The sequence below is a fragment of the Trachemys scripta genome, chromosome 8, assembly GCF_013100865.1.
Source record: "Trachemys scripta elegans isolate TJP31775 chromosome 8, CAS_Tse_1.0, whole genome shotgun sequence".
NCBI lineage: Eukaryota > Metazoa > Chordata > Testudines > Emydidae > Trachemys > Trachemys scripta.
This window is the reverse complement of record NC_048305.1, coordinates 89120044-89137628: the sequence shown is the minus strand read 5'-3', so window position 1 is coordinate 89137628 and position 17585 is coordinate 89120044. Positions and strand designations below refer to the sequence as shown.

Genomic DNA, 17585 nt, shown 5'->3' with positions numbered 1-17585 from the left:
CAGAGTGACCAATATGGTAGAGTGGCAGCACAAGAGCAGCATGGGTGTACTTACACATGGTAGTACATAGAAGAGGGAGCAGGCATGTACCTCACTGCTCCACTTGCATGGTTTTGCAAGGTGCTGAATTCTTACTGTGCTCCTCTCATAAACTAAATTAACAAAACCAAAATAGGAGATACTTTCTACAGATGTGAAGACAGGGTTTAGCTTTTGAAGCACCTGGAAAAGAATCACCTGTGCAAGAAGCATTTAAGAATGGAATGTGGATTCACAATGAAATTTAAGCAGACGGTGTTCAGACACTGCATTTAAGTACGCAGATAGTCGTCATTTTACAGCAAAGAACCAGCAATTTGAGTTCTATAAGTGCAGAAACATGCACCCAAGATATTTTATTAACTTAAAAATGCTAGAATTAAATTTTCTAATTCTTACAAAGCAAGCTGCATCTTCATCCAAGCTTGCATGTGTCAGTTTTCAGGTCAAATCAAACAAGTGTTTCCTGCTACACTGAGTCAAGCTAATAAATCCCTGAAAATGGAGATCTGTAACTGCAGTGGTGACCCATCTCTCTCATGCTACAAGCAGTGGTGTTTTGACAACAGATATTTCCTTGGCGCTTCTCTCCTCCAATACATGAATACTGACATTAATACTGCATTTTGAAATCAACAGCTTAGATTCTCCCAGACATATGCATGGTTGCCTATATGAGTATTTCACACACGCCTGAACTAGTGCTAAGGAAACACTGGAATGCATGTGTGCACGCCTTTCCCTCTTCAGAGGCATTCCTGGGTTAACAGGAGAGACTTGTAATTTAACATGCGTCTTCTTGCAGTTATTTGCCAGGGAAAGACTTCCTGTTTAGTCTGAGAGAGAGAGAGAGAGAGAGAGAGACTTAAAGAGGCAGAACACCACCACTTGCTAAATCTTCAGATAAAATTTAGAAATAAAGTTTGTTATACTTGAAACCAGACACATCTAAGATGGAAAACCATGCAGTTGTTTTCACTTTACATCAACTATGAAGCACAGACTGTCACCCAGACCTTACAGGTTAATTATCTTGAAAGAGATGCAGTTACAAGAGGATCTAAAAATATTACCTTGTAGAGTTTACTGCCTGCTCCTCGAAGGACAGAAGTTTGTATCTGGGAATTGCCAACTCTGGCACGTTTGCCCATTCGGCTACAGTAACAGCTCTTAAAAGAAGAATTGAGTAGACCTAAACTAAATAGACATGACCTTTCATTTCTGTTTTTTCATCAGCTCCCAGAATCCCTGCCAAGATTTCAGGCTGAAGGAATCTTTCAATACACAAGAGAGTCTATCAGTATTCGTGTCCACAGTACAGCATGGACCTATTCAGCACAACTTGTCCATAGTTTTGGAGTGTCAAACAATTTAAAAAAAAAAAAAAAAATCAGGAATATAAAAAAAAAAAAAAATGTGTGCTGGAATTCACAACCATTTTACTTTGAAGGTCTGCACGGTGTTCTCTCAGGAGCAACATTCAGTCCTAAAAATGTAAAAATCAGAGCCAAAAAAAAAAGGAACCGTAGAAAATTCATGGGTAAGTAACAGAAGCAGATTCAGATAATGAACTGAAATTGCTGATAACTGCTCAACCATTTATATAAATGGTTCATTATCTAACTGGTTAAGATCTGCAAGTAATTGTTTTGATTGGAGCACATAGACTTTTCAGCATTTGCTCAGCCTTGACCAAGTGCAAGCAAGCGGTGATGCTCGGTGTTTTTAAATGAGACTCTCTCCTCCCAGCAACTTTATACCCTAGAATGAAAACCTCAGTTTCTCTTGTGTAAAAATAGTCACCTGAAAAATCAGAGGCTATAAGGTATACTTTCAAAACTCAGCAGTACTCCCACTCTTTGGCCTCCTTTTTACTACAAGAAAGACGTGTTCTTAACTCAAGTTACCAAAATGCTAGTGACAAGAGTTTGTAGTCTTCACATGAATTAGCAAATGAATGACTACGGTGAAGCCTAGAACTTGTGACAACTTCCTAATAACTCTTGCACATCCTGTGCTCTTCATTGCAGCGATACATTGGTCTTCACGGGATCTTCTACATAACTGGAAAAAAAAAAAAATACTGAAGCAGAAGTCAAATCATACTGACGCATGGGAGATGTAGAATTAAAGCAGATGCCAAGCCACGGGGGAGTCAGGACAATGGGAAGATATCCCTACTCCAAATATTTAAAATAGAGCAATCCAGTCTCAGTTAAGCAGGAGTACTGAGTCTAAGACTACATATCTACACAGATTATCAAAATCATGTTGCAATGCACAGATCTGGTCTAAGCCCCCCTTCATAATATGCTGCCACAGCACCAGCAGTGCAAATGGAATTCTCTAAGGACACAACTAATGTGTTATCTGTACATAAAGGTAAATATACTTTCTATTCAAGATCACAAACAAATACAGTTTATTGTAAAATAGTCACTCAGACTCCAAGAAACAAAAAAATAATAAGTTTCCCCATTGTTTTTAAAAAGACACTTACTGCACATATAAATTTTCCCTCCACCCCAGAGGTGGGTGGGTGGGTGGGTGTGTGAGAGAGAGAGAAAGACAACTGTCAACAATTCTCCATATTGACTATGGTGAAGATTGCTTGATATTAACAACTTTTTCTCTCCCTTGTGGTTTATTTCCCCCCCCAAAACTCCTCAATCCTGAAGTGTCTCTTCCACTGAAGAGCCAAAAGTCTTAAAAGGCCAATTTTAATAACTACTTCAAAACCCAGTGGTTGTTTGAGCTGCTGGGGGGAGGGGGCATATCCACACTTTGCTGGATAACACCATACCTGAAAAAGGGGTGGGGGGGGCCCCAAAGCAAAGGTCTGTGAGGAAAGAACATTCCCAATGAGACCAGTGCTGGAGTTCATATGCATCTCCCAAGGCAGTGAGCATTGGTCAGATTTATGCTTGTGCAGAAATCAGAGCAAAGATGGGGCTTATATTGATCCTGGAGCTGCCTAGAGGCAGTTTGGCCCCAGCTGCTAGTTAGTGCAACTCAAGACTTCCATGGCTTGGTGGCAGTTATGGGGACAGATCACCCTGGCCACACCCCTCCCAAATCCTGAACACCCTCTGGATACGTCTACACTACCCGCCGGACTGGCGGGTAGTGATTGATCCATCAGGGATCAATTTATCCCATCTACTGTAGACGCGATAAATCAATCCCCGATCACTCTGCTATCAACTCCTGTACTCCACCGCGGCGAGAGGCAGAAACGGAGTTGACGGGGGAGTGGCAGCAGTCGACCCTGCGCCGTGAGGACACGAGGTAAGTTGACCTAAGATACGCAACTTCAGCTACGAGAATAGCACAGCTGAAGTCGATGTATTGTAGGTCAATCCACCTCCTGCCCCCCGTAGACCAGGCCTCTGTGCCAACAGCAGAGTAAACTCAGTGTCAGCAGGCTAGAGCTTAGACCTGGGGGAGGGTGGGGGGTTTCCCACCTTCCTCTACAGCATGGGTCACTTGCAGGTTTAAACTGCGTAAATGGTGGATTCTCTGTAACTTGAAGCCATGGTTGAGGATTTCAGTAACTCAGCCAGAGGTTAGGGGTCTATTACAGGAGTGGACGAGTAAGATTCTGTGGCCTGTGACGTGCAGGAGGATGGACTTGCTGATCATGATGGCCCCTTCCGGTCTAAAAGATTATGAGGGCTTCCTGGTACCAATGAAATCAAGTCCCATCCCTAGTTTCTCATACTCAATCATTGCTGCTGACCACAGTGGTTGACTGGCTTCACAAAATGTCCGTGTTTGTTAACACTGGCTAGGCCGTGAGGTCTGGCATACTGCACACCCAGTCTTCACTTCTGCTGTGTAAACAGCTGTCTCCTTATTTACAGGAAAGAGTCTTCTCTTAATCTCCTTCACGTCCCACAATCTCAATTACATGTGCACAATATTTAGGAGAGTGAGCTACACATACATCAATGAACTGTACTACAAAGCTTAGCAGAAGTCAATGGGAGACGCTGCCTGTCTGGAGAGCAGTTGGTACAGAATTTTCACATAATTCCAGTTGTCTGGAGTCAGCATTTCATACCAGAAGTATGATGGAAAAAAAATTCCCCCTTTCTGGGCTACTTATTCCTCCCTACGTCAGGCAAAGATTCCATTGACTTCAGCAGGAACTTAGCCCTTACTTCAGTCAGACATACAATTCCATGTGAATACTGATAAAAGCCCTGCTTCCTAAACAGCATGTTTGCAGCCTTATTACATTTTAGGTATTGATACAATTTAGTGTCCAAAACTAGATTGGCAGCCAGCACTGGCAGATCCACAGGCTCAGAACATGCAGTTTTGTTGCAGTTCCCAAATCAGACAGCAGAGTAACCTGCTAACATAGAACATCACTTAGCATTGTTCTGAAACATGACCGAATTTCCTGATAGGAGAGATGTTTTAGCTTTGTAGCTGTGGTCCAGTTGTATACATACCTAGACCTGGACAGCATTAAAAAAAAAAATTCCTTGATTTAGTTTTAGTCTAGACTTAACCAAAACAGACCAAAGTCACCATTTCAGATGCATCTTCAGCTCCCATCCCTGCTTGTATTGTAGTAATTTCATGTAAAAGACCACAGTTCTGATGTGTGAAGTTACCATTCCTGTCAGAGCCATGAAGAGTTTATTGACTAATCTATGGCAGTTGTTCATATTTTAAGTATCCGGCCATTTTGTAAGACAAAAATCCTGCCATGGACCCACTTTTCCCTAAACTCCACTTAGTTCATACAATGGAAGTTCTCCAAGTGGAAAGTTTGTGTGGATCACTGATGGTCCAGGGACCATAGTTTGAAAGACACTGGGACACTGTTGGGGGAGGAAGAGTTCAGAAGATTTCTTACTGAATATTGAAGTAAGATTTTAGTGCAGGTGGTCCCATGTAAACTTTGCACTATGAGTACACTATCAACATGCCAGATCTGGAGGACCACACCCAATTTACATACACGTATACTTAATAAAAATTTGGGTAAGTATAAGCAAATACTGTACATGCAATTGTTGATGGAGTATTAGAAACTGAGTTCACTATCAAGCAACTCAGACAATGACTAAACTGGATGGGGAGGAAAGCAAACCCTTTAACTCTTTACATGTATCCAAAGGTTGTAAACCCCACAAAGAGAAGGAATTGTTGTGGGTGGTCCAACTTCACTTATATTTGCAGCTTCCTTGATAAAAGGATTAAAAGCTCACTAACAAAAACCTCGGCCTTCCCCGGGAGAGTCACTGGTTTAACTAAAGATATTATGTGGCACAGACATAATTTTAACTGTGTAGCTTTGTTTTTAGAGCAGTCCCTGAGAAATTGTATCCTCAGTTATGATGAGAAGGCCATTGTGCCATGCCCTTTAGGATTTTTGCGTGCCACCTTTGACCACCACTACCTTCACCATCTCGTTTCAGCAGGATTTCTTTTTCAAAGAAGTAGCTGTGTCCACAGCCTGCAAGTGGCATAGTAGATACAAAAAAAAGTGAAAACTGAACTTGTAGGATCCAAGTATCAGGGGGTAGCCGTGTTAGTCTGTATCTACAAAAACAACAAGGAGTCTGGTGGCACCTTAAAGACTAACAGATTTATTTGGGCATAAGCTTTCATGGGTAATCCAAAGAAGTGAGGTTTTTACCCATGAAAGCTTATGCCCAAATAAATCTGCTAGTCTTTAAGGTGCCAACAGATTCCTTGTTGTTTTTTGTAGGATCCAAGTCATTTTGGCTCTAAATGAGCCTTCTTGTGTTTTTCATACCTGTTCTACGACTAAAATGAGGAATACTGCTGTCCAGTCACCCTATTTTCAAATGAAAATTGAGCAAATTGGAAAGAAGGCTTGTGACATTGTGCAGTCTATATGGTTTTATAAAAACATGATAATAAGTGAATATAATGCAACTGCGATATGCTTCGTGCAAAAGGTCTCTTGTGAGGTATCATTAAAAAGCTCATAATCTACTGAATGTGATCATCCTATTTGTAGAAATGTACCACTCTTGTATCTAAAACTAGAAATATAAAACATAACTCTGAGGGCCTATTGTAATTATGTAAAGTGTGGGCCATTAATGATGGTTTGGAATCTTGATGACTCCCATTAACCAGGACCATTGTCTGCAGATGGCTGTGTTTACCTGTTAGTCTTCCTGTATGTGTGTGTGCTGGCAAGTGGGCAATGAAGTCTTGCAGTGACATGTGATCATGTCACCTGAACTGGAATCCATCTTTAACCTGGTGCTTTTCCAGTGGGGGGATGGGGGTGGGGGGAGAAACCCAGAGGGACAAAGGTTTCCCACCTTATGCAAAAGATATATAAAGGGCTGGAAGAGAACAAAGGGAGAGAGAAGCCATCATGAAGAATCCCCTAGCTATCACCTGAGCTGGAACAAGAGCTGTACCAGGGGAAAGAATTGTGCCCAGTCTGAGAAAAAAAAAAAAAACTTACTGAAACATCTCTGAGGGTGAGATTATCTGTATTTAGTTTGGTTAGGCATAGAATTGCGCATTTTATTTTATTTTGCTTGGTGACTTACTTTATTCTGTCTGTTACTACTTGGAACTACTTAAATCCTACTGTCTGTATTTAATACAATCACTTTTTATTTAGTAATTTACTCAGCGTATGTATTAATACCTGGGGGAGCAAACAACTGTGCATCTCTCTCCATCAGTGTTATAGAGGGCGCCAGTGTAGCCAAGGCCCGAGTGATTGAGGCATCTAGCCCAATAACTTATGCTTAAACCAGAGCAGAGCTTTTAAGAGGTATGGGAGTCTAGATCATTAGCCCTTTCTCTGTAATGTTACCCTTTTGTGATTCAAGCACACAGGACTGAAATAATACCAGATCTTTCCAGGTCTGCCACAGACATCCCGTGTGATTGACCTTGCCCAAATCAGTAAGGGTCTATGCCTCATTTCTACGAAAGCTGTAAAAATCCTCATGGGGTGCTGCAGGTTATGTTTGTAGGACACTTAAGGATTCTCAAATATAAAAAAGTGTTCTAGAAATTCAAGGTATTCTTGCATACCAAGACACAATGGATCAGCTCTTAGGGGTGTAGATAGATCATTGGTTCATAGGCTATAAAAGGAAATGAGACGGATTGGTAAAGGTCAGGTATGGTAATAGCCCTGCTTTATTCCTAAAGTAAGGATGTTGGATTTGTGACCAGCCATAATTAAAATCCTTACAGCAACCACTCATGAGCAAATGGTGTCTGTTAGATAATCTTCGCCAGTGCCATCACTCACATCAGAGCCCTGAGTAACTGTACATAGAGATGTGATGAATAAATACTTGTCTAGTTTGTGGGATAATTTCCACCACATAGAAAGGGACAAAAGAGGAAGGATTTTAGGGGATTCTATAGTTCACCTGGTTTGGGGCAAAGTTTCTCCTAGGAGATGCTGCCGCCGCCGCCACCGCCACCTCCATTTATCAAGACACCGAGATATTTGTCTGGATGCTGTAGTGGCTGTGCAAGGAACTGACACCTTAGGTAGTAAAACCACCCATGAAACTGCTTTCTGGAACTATTCCTATGTACAGTTCATTCCTCCAGGATTGTCCAAACTCTGGGATCTCCCTCAGCAACTCTCCCCCTCCCTCCCCACGTCACCCCCCAACAAAATCACAGCCATCACAGACAGGATAAGTTAGACAATAGGCACTGAATGAGAGTATGGGGGCAAAGAGGATTACAAGTTATGTCAGCACTTCCATAAAGATTTTGTAGTGAAACAAACTTGCCCCCCTTCAAGGTTAAATAAATAAACAAATAAATAAAAAATAAAATAAAAATCTGTGGCTCTAACATTTTACCCGGGAGAGTCTGCACAGGTGCAGGAAAGCTTGGAGCTGCTGAAAAGTATGGACCAGTTGGCTTCCACCAGAAAGCGAATTTTGGGAAGTGGCTAGACTCTGGGAAGCTGCAGCCACAGGCCCTTCATTAACAAAAGGAGCAAGAAAAAGGATCTAGTTAATGGGACGTCTGCGGAGCCCATCACAGCATCTCTTACCCGCAGGGTATCAAAAAGGAGGTAAAGTGGAGGCAGTGGTCACAATACACATTTGGGGAAGGGAGTGTTTCCAAGCCCATACACAATAGCCAGAGAACTTTTCACAAGCAAAACACACACACACAAAAACCCACCAGTCTCAAGCTTCTTGAAGCAGGATCAGAGGAGGTTCTCCCTCTCCGCCCCCCCCCTTTCTGGGCTAGGAGAAGGGGATGGGTGAGAAAAACCTTTCAAGCACAAAGCTAGGAGCAGAACTTGCTGCCATGGCCACCCAAAAGTCTCTCCCACCCACTCCAGCTTTGCTGAAAGCTCACATCACCCCCTCCCATTATGTTAGGAACGCCCCCCCCAAAGCCCCTCAGGCTGAAATACAACCTAAAACAGGAGATTGTTGGAGAATAAAGTAAACCGTGATCTAAATACAAAACACCGCAAATTAGAGAATAAAAACGTTCCTTTCCTCAACTAGAGCAGCTCTCATTGATTTTTTTTTTTTTTATTGAAGGAGATTAGATTTCCTCCTGCAGCCGGTTCAAAGAGAGAAAAGGGTTGAAGGCAAGGAGAAAAAAACAAAACAAAAACAAAACTTTGTAACCCAACACTTCCATACACGATCAGTCGCCATGCTTAAGATTTTCTCCCCCTTCCTCGTTCTTTGAGCAGACACTGAAACTAGGCCAAAAAAACTTTTCCCTGCCCCTTCTTTTCTTGTAGCCACTAGAGTGAAATGTGCACAAAGAGACCCGCGGAGCTATGTTTTCTTAACTACAATAGCAGGACTAATTAGATCATAGAAGCAAGGCAGTGATACAGTAACAAGTAGCTAAACAACACGACAGAGCGAAGGAGAAAGTTTGCACCTTTAACACTTACCAATCAGACCTCCCACTAGAAAGGCGATGACTTGGAAAATCAGTAAGATCCCTCCAACAATGCACAGCTTTTTAGTGCTCATGTTTTCTATAATTGCCCCAGCCATTTTTGCAGAGATTTCCGCCCCCCTTCTCTCTCACTGCAAAACTTAAGGCTCTGAAAGTGCTGCAGGGATGGAAAGGAGACAGACTCCGCTCAGATTGCCCAGGCACGCCCGGATCTGGCTCCCCCTCTGCTGAGAGCTGTGATTGTGGCCGGCACTCGGCTGCATGTGGCTGCTCTAAAGGAGCAGGAAAGCGAATCACATGATACCTACCTCCTCCTCTCCACTCCCCACCCCCATTTTCCCTCCCTGATCCATGCAGCAGCAGCAGCAGATATTGGTGTCAGTCTCATACAGCAGTGGCAGCCTCTTCAGCTGCGGGAAAAGCCAGAGCTGCCCATTCAAGGGTTGCTTGTTTTGGTTTTTGAAGAACACAAACATAGAAGTTGGAGGTAGAAGGGCTAGTCCAGTCCACTCCAGGAGTGTCCCCTTGAGAGTGTTCTCCAGGGCCTTGCCCAGTGCAGTTTTAAGAGTGAGGTTTGCACTAGCCTAGTAGTTTTTTTATATATATAATGCATTACAAACACTAAGTGCTTTCAGTGCTAAGCATTATCCATTGTTTTAATAATATTATGTTCTATTTTAGCACCTTTCAGAAGGAGGATTTCAAAGCACAATGTAGGGTAAATAAAGGATGCCCCAGTGGATAAGGACTTTAACACATCACTGAAATGCAGGTAAAGGTAAAGGACTTAATATGCTGCTGAAACAGTCACCCTGGGGCGAGATGCAGATTTGCTTTAAGGGCAAATAATAACACCACAAATGAATTATATCCATCTGATACAGCAGGAAGAGTTTAGATGAGGCATAATGTGAATTAAGTTGAAATTTAGCCAGGACACCAAAGATCATACACCTACACAAAACAAGTTCTTTAGTGTCCACAAGCAGTCAGGGCAGTTGCAGCTCCAGATAAAGACAGCAGTAAGTTTTCTATGATATTCAGTTTCTTCCCAGTTATGCCACCATTGAATAAAGGCTCTCCCTCTTCCGTGTTCAGGTCCCTCAGATGCTACAAAGCTATATCTCCTCCTCCAATTAGTGATGCTTCAGCCAAAGTACTTTCCTTACTTCAGTTCCTCCAACCACTTAATTATTTTTGTTCCTGTCCTTTGAATTTCCTCTAAATTACAGCAAAGTTTGGAGGTGCCCAGAACTGAATGCAGCATTCTAACTGCAATCTCACCAGTGCCACAGAGGGGACTTATCACCAGCTGGTCTCTGACAGTACGTTTGCTCACATGTTGCCATATCACAATCTAGAATTAATTCACTCTGTTCACCCCTGCCCTCATTAGTGGTTTCTGGCATTACTGCTTTTCAGTTATTTATGGGATTCCACAGGGACCACTGTTAACCCTGATTATTTAACATCTTGATACTTCTGAGATCTTTAATAAATAGAACATTACCATTTACAGATTAAACTAGATTGGGAGCTGTTGAGAACATCTATGAGAACATAAACAATGCAAAGGGAACAGAAGAGATAGGAATATGGGCAAGGCATATCAAAATGGGAGCCAGCTGGGAAAATATGCAAACAGCAACCAGTAAGAATAACCTGCAACATATATATATATATATATATATATATATTCAATGAAACAGAGATAGCTGGGAAGCAGTAATAGCACAAGAGACCAATAGAGGTGATAGTAAAATGAGATAAGTGTTTGCACTGCAGTATGGCAGCAAAACCCCCCAAACACCTGTATTCACTTTTCTTTGGGACAAATATCATATCTATGTCAGTCTGAAGAATGAGGCTGTTGGTCATTCGATAATAGAGATAATTAACACCTCAGAACCAGAAAGACAAGAAGTTAGAAAGAATTCAGAGAAGGGCAATAAAACAGACTAAGGGTCTGGAGGGACTGATCTGTGAGGAAAGATTAAACTACAAAGAGCTTGGCCAGTGTAGGCTAATTAATTCTTGGCCAATTAGTATGAGGTGATGAGGGGGCCCATGTTAACTTTCTATAGGTAGAAATAAAGGTGGGGAGAAGAATTGTTTTGGGTGGTCTAACCAGGGGTAATTTTTCATGTACTTTTATCTTCCTTAACAGAGATTTAGAAATAGTCCATCCACAGGTAAGAATGTGTCCTCCCTTTCAGATGTAGTCGCAGGATCAAGGCTTAAATCACTTCAGCTAAATCCCATCCTTTATACTGTTTTCTTTAACTAATAAGGGAATCTGCTTTCCAACCAACATATTTCCTCATTAAGGGAGCACTGGCACAGGTTCATTAAATGCAAGATGGTACTGATGCAGATTATTCAGACAGTCTTATGTTAGCAAGAGCAAGTGGAAAAAAATAGAAGGGTGACACTGGAGATCAGCCAATAGTGTAGTGAGGAACTTTGGATTCACTAAGGGTATGTCTGCACTACAGGATTAATCCGAATGTATATAATTCGAATTTTGGAAACAGATTGTATAAAGTGGAATGTATGCGGCCACACTAAGCACATTAATTCAGCGGTGTGCGTCCATGTACCGGGGCTAGCGTCGATTTCCGGAGCGTTGCACTGTGGGTAGTTATCCCATAGCTCCCACAGTCTCCCCCGCCCATTGGAATTCTGGGTTGAGATCCCAGTGCCTGATGGGGCAAAAAACATTATTGCAGGTGGTTCTGGGTACAACCTCACCCCTCCCTCCATGAAAGCAACGGCAGACAACCATTTCGCGCCTTTTTTCCTGGGTGAACACTGCAGACTCCATACTACGGCAAGCATGGAGCTCGCTCAGCTCAAGACAGCAGTCATGAACACTGTAAACACCTCGCGCATTCTCGTGCAGTTTATGCTGAGCCAGGACCAGAAAAATGAGGTGAGGAGGAGCCGGCAACAGCAGCGCAGGGACAAGAGTGATGAAGACATGGACACAGAATTCTCTCAAACCGCGGGCCCTGGTGCTTTGGAGATCATGTTCTTAATGGGGCAGGTTCTATCCATGGAACGCCGATTCTGGGCCCAGGAAATAAGCACAGACTGGTGGGACCGCATAGTGTTGCAGGTGTGGGACGATTCCCAGTGGCTGCGAAACTTTCGCATGCGTAAGGACACTTTCATGGAACTCTGTAACTTGCTGTCCCCTGCCCTGAAGCGCCAGAATACCAAGATGAGAGCAGCCCTCACAGTTGAGAAGCGAGTGGCGATAGCCCTGTGGAAACTTGCAATGCCAGACAGCTACCAGTCAGTCAGGAATCAATTTGGAGTGGGCAACTCTACTGTGGGGGCTGCTGTGATGCAAGTAGCCAAAGCAATCACTGAGCTGCTGCTACGAAAGGTAGTGACTCTGAGAAATGTGCAGGTCATAGTGGATGGCTTTGCTGCAATAGAATTCCCTAACTGTGGTGGGGCGATAGATGGAACCCATATCCCTATATTGGCACTGGAGCACCAGGGTACCCAGTACATAAACCGCAAGGGGTACTTTTCAATGGTGCTGCAAGCATTTGTGGATCACAAGGGACATTTCACCAACATCAACGTGGGATGGCCGGGAAGGGTTCATGACGCTCACGTCTTCAGGAACACTAATCTGTTTAAACGGCTGCAGCAAGGGACTTACTTCCCAGACCAGAAAATAACCGTTGGGGATGTTGAAATGCCAATAGTTATTTTGGGGACCCAGCCTACCCCTTAATGCCATGGCTCATGAAGCCATGCACAGGCAGGAGCTGTTCAACTACAGGCTGAGGAAGTGCAGAATGGTGGTAGAATGTGCATTTGGCCGTTTAAAAGGTCGCTGGCGATCGTTACTGACTCACTGAAACCTCAGCCAAACCACTATCCCCATTGTTATTGCTGCTTGCTGTGTGTTCCACAATCTCTGTGAAAGTAAGGGGGAGACCTTTATGGCGGGGTGGGAGGCTGAGGCAAATCGCCTGGCTGCTGATTACGCGCAGCCAGACACCAGGGCGATTAGAAGAGCACACCAGGAAGCGCTGCGCATCAGAGAAGCTTTGAAAACCAGTTTCATGACTGGCCAGGCTACAGTGTGAAATGTCTGTTTGTTTCTCCTTCATGAAAACCCGCCCCCTTTATTGACTCATTCTCTGTAAGGAACCCACCCTCCCCCTTCCCCTAGCTTACTTTCAAAGGAAATAAAGTCATCATCGTTTAAAAATCATTTATTCTTTATTAACTGATTATAAAAAGAGGGAGAGAACCTGGGTGGGGTTTGGGAAGAGGATTGGCGGGAAGGAAAAGTCTACTAAAAAAAGGTTAACAAATGACAGCCTTTTGCTTGGGCTGTCCACTGGGGTGGAATGGGAGGGTGTACGGAGCCTCCCCCCCCCCCCGAGTTCTTACACGTCTGGGTGAGGAGGCTATGGAATATGGGGAGGGGGGATATACAGGGGCTGTAGCAGCACTCTATCCTGCTGCCATTCCTGAAGCTCCATCAGACGCCGGAGCATGTCTGTTTGCTCACGCAGCAGCCCCAGCGTTGCATCCTGCTTTCTCTGATCTTCCTGCTGCCACCTCTCATCTCGAGTGTCCCTCCTGTCCTCACGTTGGTCCCTCATGTCCTCACGTTGGTCCCTCCTGTCCTCACGTTCACTGGCTTCTTTCCTATACTTTGAAACCGTGTCCTTCCACTCATTCAGATGAGCTCTTTCACTGCGGGTGGATTCCATGATTTCCGCGAACATCTCGTCTCGCGTCTTCTTTTTCCGATGCCTTATCTGAGATAGCCTTCAGGATGGAGGAGGGAGGCTTGAAAAATTTGCAGCTGCGGGAGGGAGGGAAAAAAGGAGAGAATTTTTTAAAAAGATACATTTTGCAGAACAATGCTTATATTCTTTCATGGTGACCAACACTATTCACATTACATAGCACATGTGATTTCTGTGCAAGGTCGCATTTTGCCTCTTAATATTGAGTGCCTGTGGCTTTGCTGCTAGAGATCACAGACGCAGATCCGGGCAACAGAATTCGGTTTGCATACGGCCATGGTAAGCCATTGTCTTTCGGCTTCTGCGCCCTCCTTTCCCACATACCAAGCAAAGCCCATTGAGTGCTGCGGTTTTCCTGTTAACCTTCAGCAGCAGAAAACAAACTAACCCCCTCCCCCATCCAATTCTCTGGATGATCGCTTTATCCCTCCCCCCACTGCGTGGCTGGTATCAGGGAAGATCCCTGCAGGAACCAAACTAACATCCCCCACCCCGCCATGAATTCTCTGGGATAATTGCTTTACTCCCCTCCCCACACCGCGTGGCTGGTATCAGGGAAGATCCCTGCAGGAACCAAACTAACATCCCCCACCCCGCTATGAATTCTCTGGGATGATCGCTTTACTCCCCTTCCCTCACCACGTGGCTGGTATCAGGGAAGATCCCTGCTAGCCAAACACGAAAAGCTCAGGGCCAATTTCCCCCCCGCGCTTGGCTAACTGCAGGGAAGGATTTCTTTTCAGCCACAGGCAAACAGCCCAGTAGGAACAGCCACCTCTGTCCCCTTAATTAAATTCCTGTATTTCAACCAGGTTACCATGAGTGATATCACTCTCCTGAGGATTACACAGCAAGATAAACAATGGATGTTGCTTGAATGCCAGCAAACACCGGGACCATACGCTGCCAGGCTTTGCCATGCAATGATACCAGATTACTTGCTGCAAGCATGGCGTGGTCAAGTGTCCTACCATGGAGGACGGAATAAAGCTGCACTGCCCAGAAACCTTGTGGCAAGGCTTTTGGAGTACCTCCAGGAGAGTTTCATGGAGACGTCCCTGGAGGATTTCCGCTCCATCCCCAGACACGTTAACAGACTTTTCCAGTAGCTGTACTGGCCGCGAATGCATCCCAAGTCCTCAGGGCAAAGTAATCATTAAAAAACGCTTGCTTTTAAAACAAGTTTTATATTTTAAAAGGTAAACTCACCTGAGGTCCATTCCATGGGGTCATGGTCTTGGGTACTAGCTTGGGAGGGTTGAGAAGGTACTTCAGTCAGGCTGAGAAAAAGATCCTGCCCGTTGGGGAGAACGGAGTGCTGTGTGCTCTCCGCAAGCTCGTCCTCCTCCTCCTCCTCTTCCCCGTCCGCAGAATCCTCAGGTGTAGCTGATGAGATTATCCCCGCCTCGGAATCCACGGTCAGAGGTGGGGTAGTGGTGGCAGCCCCCCCTAGAACTGCATGCAGCTCGGCGTAGAAGCGACATGTCCGCAGCTCTGACCTGGAGTGACCGTTTGCCTCCTTTGTTTTTTGATAGGCTTGTCTGAGCTCCTTGACTTTCACGTGGCACTGATCTGAGTCCCTATTGTGGCCTCTCTCCATCATGCCCTTGGAGATTTTTTCAAAAGTTTTAGCATTTCGTCTTTTCAAACGAAGTTCTACTAGCACTGAATCCTTTCCCCATATAGCGATCAGATCCAGTACCTCCCGTACAGTCCATGCTGGTGCTCTTTTTCGATTATCAGCCTGCATGGTTACCTGCGCTGATGAGCTATCTGTGGTCACCTGTGCTCTCCACCCTGGGCAAACAGGAAATGAAATTCAAATGTTCGCGGGGCTTTTCCTGTCTGCCTGGCCAGTGCATCCGAGTTCAGATTGCTGTCCAGAGCGGTCACAATGGTGCACTGTGGGATAGCTGCCGGAAGCCAATACCATCGAATTGTGGCCACACTAACCCTAATTCGAAATGACAATATCAATTTTGGCGCTACTCCGCTCGTCAGGGTGGAGTACAGAAATCGATTTTAAGAGCCCTTTATTTCGAAATAAATGGCTTTGTTGTGTGGACGGGTGCAGGGTTAATTCGATTTAACGCTGCTAAATCCGAATTATAGTCATAGTGTAGACCACGCCTAAGCATTGGATTGCCTTCTGTGGTGTCCTCCTGGTAAGGATTGTGTGTCAGGCTAACAACCTGTCCATGCCAAAATGCTTTCTGTTATGGAAACAAGCCAGAGAGACAAGCCGCATCTGTTACAGATTTGCAAATACAATCATCAACTGTGGAGAACCACGATCTGCTGGATATAAGACAAGATAGTACTGGTCAACCAGCAAGTCCAGCTGATGCTAGGATGATGGAGAATCAAAGCTGCAAGAAAGTTCTTCATCTGAAACAAGGTAGCTTCACAGCTGAGATTAAGACAAGAATTGGGTGTTGGAATGTTAGATCACTTTGAAGCACAGAGAGAATGACACAAGTTATCAGAGAAATGAAAATCTTTGGCCTAAGTATACTTGGGTTGATTGAGATGAGGTGGACTAGACAAGGCAAATTATTGTCAGAGGGTGTGATGGCTTTATATTCTGGAAGAGAGGATGACAAATACTGGGAAGGTACAGCCTTATTATTTTGCAAGGAAGCTGCTAAAGCACTGAAGGAATTGGAACCTACAGAGTCAGGAATATTGACTGCTTGCTTTGTGATGAACCATGCAACTCACAATTGTTCAGTACCAACAGACAATAGCAATGAACAGACTATTTCTATGAAAGATTGCAGAGCATCCTTGGAAGATCAATAAATATGACATTGTTTCCTTGTGGGAGATCTAAATGCACAGGGTGGTGATGATAATACTGGATATGAAGCATTATGGGCAGACATGGCACCCCAGGACAGACTGACAATAGAGAACATTTTGTTGAACTCTGTGACCTGTGCAATCTTTGCACTGGGGGGGTACACTATTTTCACACAAAGACCGACATAAACTGACATGGAGATCAAATGATGGCTTCATCCACAAACAGCTTGACGATATTACTGTTAATAGGTGCTGGAGAAGCTCGCTGTTGAACTCTAGAGTGTATATTAATTCTGATGTCAGAAATGACCACCATCTTGTTATTGAGACAATCAAAAATAAAACTAAAGAAACTAAACTACAGCTGTTCTTTATCATGCAGGAGGCGCTTGGGGGAGAGGGGAGTGAGGGCCGGGCACGCTCAGGGGAATGGGCAGAACGGGGTGGGGAAAAGGCGGGGCAGAGGCAAGAAGAGGCAGGGTGGAGGCGGGGCCTTGGGAGAAGAGGTGGAACGGGGGGGCGGCCTGGGGCAGAACCATGGGGGAGCCCCCCCAAGCACATTAGTAACTCGGTGTGTATAGTCTGCAGCATCCATGGGCGGCAGGTGGAACTCCCCCTTTGGAGAGGCTAGCCCCCAGCTCTGCCTCTTCTGCCCACGCCCTCCCCATGGCCACAGCCCTGAGCCCTCCTGTCTCCCCCCTGCGGCTGAAGCCCTGAGCCCTCCCCCCACTGCCCAGAGGAGCCAAAGACTGGCCGCAGCACGGAATACCCCTCCCTCTTGGCTGGAGGAGCCCCTGGCTGGCAGAAGCCCCAAGCCTCCTCCCCCCACTGCCTGCCCACTCGAAGGAGCTGGCCAAAGCCCACCGTCCATAGGAGCCCCGGGCTGGCCGTGCCGTGCCTACCCTCCCAGGACACAACCCATGCAGGGGAAAAGCATCTGTTAGAAGATGCTTTTGATATGCCCCATGCAAGTACCAGGGCGGCTGAGGAGGCGGTATGTGCCTCCTCAGCTGTCCTGGAACCTGCATGGCGCAT

At 44.9% G+C, this 17585-nt stretch overlaps 1 protein-coding gene across 1 annotated transcript in view; it reads right to left on the bottom strand.

Annotated features, from left to right (window-relative positions):
* The window catches only part of WLS (Wnt ligand secretion mediator), a 62244-nt gene extending 53004 nt beyond the window's left edge, over positions 1 to 9240 (bottom strand). Inside the window, exon 1 of the mRNA XM_034778923.1 lies at positions 8954 to 9240. Coding sequence (XP_034634814.1) covers positions 8954 to 9059 — 106 coding nt within the window. The 5' untranslated portion in view covers positions 9060 to 9240. The remainder of the gene's footprint in view (positions 1 to 8953) is intronic.
* Between the last annotated feature and the right edge of the window lie 8345 nt (positions 9241 to 17585).